Here is a 1,847-nt window from a genome sequence, read left to right on the forward strand (position 1 = left end):
ACCGATTAGCATCCGCTAATTATAAGTGCCATTTATGCCAAATTTAAAAACTATAACTCTTAAGAGTAGTGCTGGAGGTGTCAGGCACTGTGTGCGTTAGCATGTAGCATCTTTAGCAGCTAAACTTCAAATTAAAAGCTTCTAAAAGTAGTAAAATAACATTTAATATTTAAACACAAAACTTAACTACAGGTAAAATATGGCAGAAAAAAATTTGCTAATTGTTTTTTGACTAACTTTAAATGGTATTTATAAAGACACAAACATGATTTTAAAAACGCTTTAATTCTGAAAGGGCTAAACTGGAAGTTAGATGGAGCGATAACTGGTTTGGATTGGCCGATATGCCACAGAAATTCCACCCATCTTCAAAGAACAGAAAGGAGATGAAACAGATTGACAGTCATCTTAGCAGTTAGCATTAGCGTCCAATGTTTTTTTTAATATCTGTTTAGCAGTTTAGCGTTAGCGGTTTAGCGTCAGCGGAGCTAAGATTATTGTTTAGCGGATTAGTGGTTAGTGAAGCTAATATTTTGATTAAATGTGCCCACCACAGTAGCTAAAAGCTTTTATACATATGAGCCGAAACGAGGAAGACTCACCTGGTTGAGTGACAGCGGGTCGTGGAACAGCAGGTATCCTCCAACCAGAGTGATGCAGAACTTAAAGTGACCGAACATGTTGTAGCTGAGAGCTTCAGTCAGGACAAAGAACACAAAACCTTCAGCAGCTTATAGTTAGCATTAGCAAACACCCCTCGGACCCTTGCTCCTGGTTTGTTGAAGGATACGTGACGGCTGAGGTGTTTCCGATGATCCAGTAGATGGACAGGTTCACCAGGAACGCCACCACACCTGAGAACAGCACCGTCACCTGGGCAACAAGACGACAACAGTTATTTTTGTTGTTGTTGTTTGGTGTTTTATAAGCGTTTTGTGTCACGTCTGACCAGAGCAGGCAGAGACCACGGTCCAAAAATCCCCCCATCTCCGGTCAGCGGCTCAAACAGAGGGATGATGCCGAGGAGGAACGCTGACGACAGAGGAGCCTTAAACAACAAACAAAATATTATAACTTTGTTTTTGTTTTCTTCCAGGATTTTAACCAGGTTTAATCTTATTCTGACCAGGAGCAAAGCTGTGACTGAAGAAAAGCTGCAGTGTGATTATATGTTACAACAGCCTACCATAGTTCCTGGTTTATTAACAAGTATTTTGAATCCTGTGAGTACAAAATCTAACACTTTAAATATGTGAATAAATAAAGTTCTAAGCAACATATTTATTGCAGTAAGAAAATCTGACAGGACTGCAACAGGAGCAATAAGTGACCTTTGAACTTTACAGTCCAACAGATACAGTTCATCTGATTTATTGAGCTTTTGAGACTCACCTGATAATACAGAAGCTGCATGGAGTTCACCTGGAGCTCATGTTGTTTGGCTCCTACCCACTGAGAGACAGACAGGTAGAGACAGACAAGAAGAGACAGACAAGAAGAGACAGACAGGAAGAGACAGACAGGTAGAGACAGACAGGAAGAGACAGACAAGAAGAGACAGACAGGTAGAGACAGACAGGTAGAGACAGACAAGAAGAGACAGACAAGAAGAGACAGACAGGAAGAGACAGACAGGTAGAGACAGACAAGTAGAGACAGACAGGTAGAGACAGACAGGTAGAGACAGACAGGAAGAGACAGACAGGAAGAGACAGACAGGAAGAGTCAGACAAGAAGAGACAGACAGGTAGAGACAGACAGGTAGAGACAGACAGGAAGAGACAGACAGGAAGAGTCAGACAAGAAGAGACAGACAGGTAGAGACAGACAGGTAGAGACAGACAGGT

General features: G+C 41.7%; 1 protein-coding gene across 1 annotated transcript in view; it reads right to left on the minus strand.

Annotated features, from left to right (window-relative positions):
* slc35e3 (solute carrier family 35 member E3) overlaps nt 1–1,847 on the minus strand; it is a gene marked incomplete at its 5' end in the record, with an annotated part of 6,370 nt that overhangs the window by 2,488 nt on the left and 2,035 nt on the right. The window contains 4 exon segments of the mRNA XM_014028873.1: nt 603–687; nt 791–873; nt 950–1,048; nt 1,393–1,452. Coding sequence (XP_013884327.1) covers nt 603–687; nt 791–873; nt 950–1,048; nt 1,393–1,452 — 327 coding nt within the window.

Source organism: Austrofundulus limnaeus, unplaced genomic scaffold (assembly GCF_001266775.1).
Source record: "Austrofundulus limnaeus strain Quisiro unplaced genomic scaffold, Austrofundulus_limnaeus-1.0 Scaffold825, whole genome shotgun sequence".
Taxonomy (NCBI): Eukaryota; Metazoa; Chordata; class Actinopteri; order Cyprinodontiformes; family Rivulidae; genus Austrofundulus; species Austrofundulus limnaeus.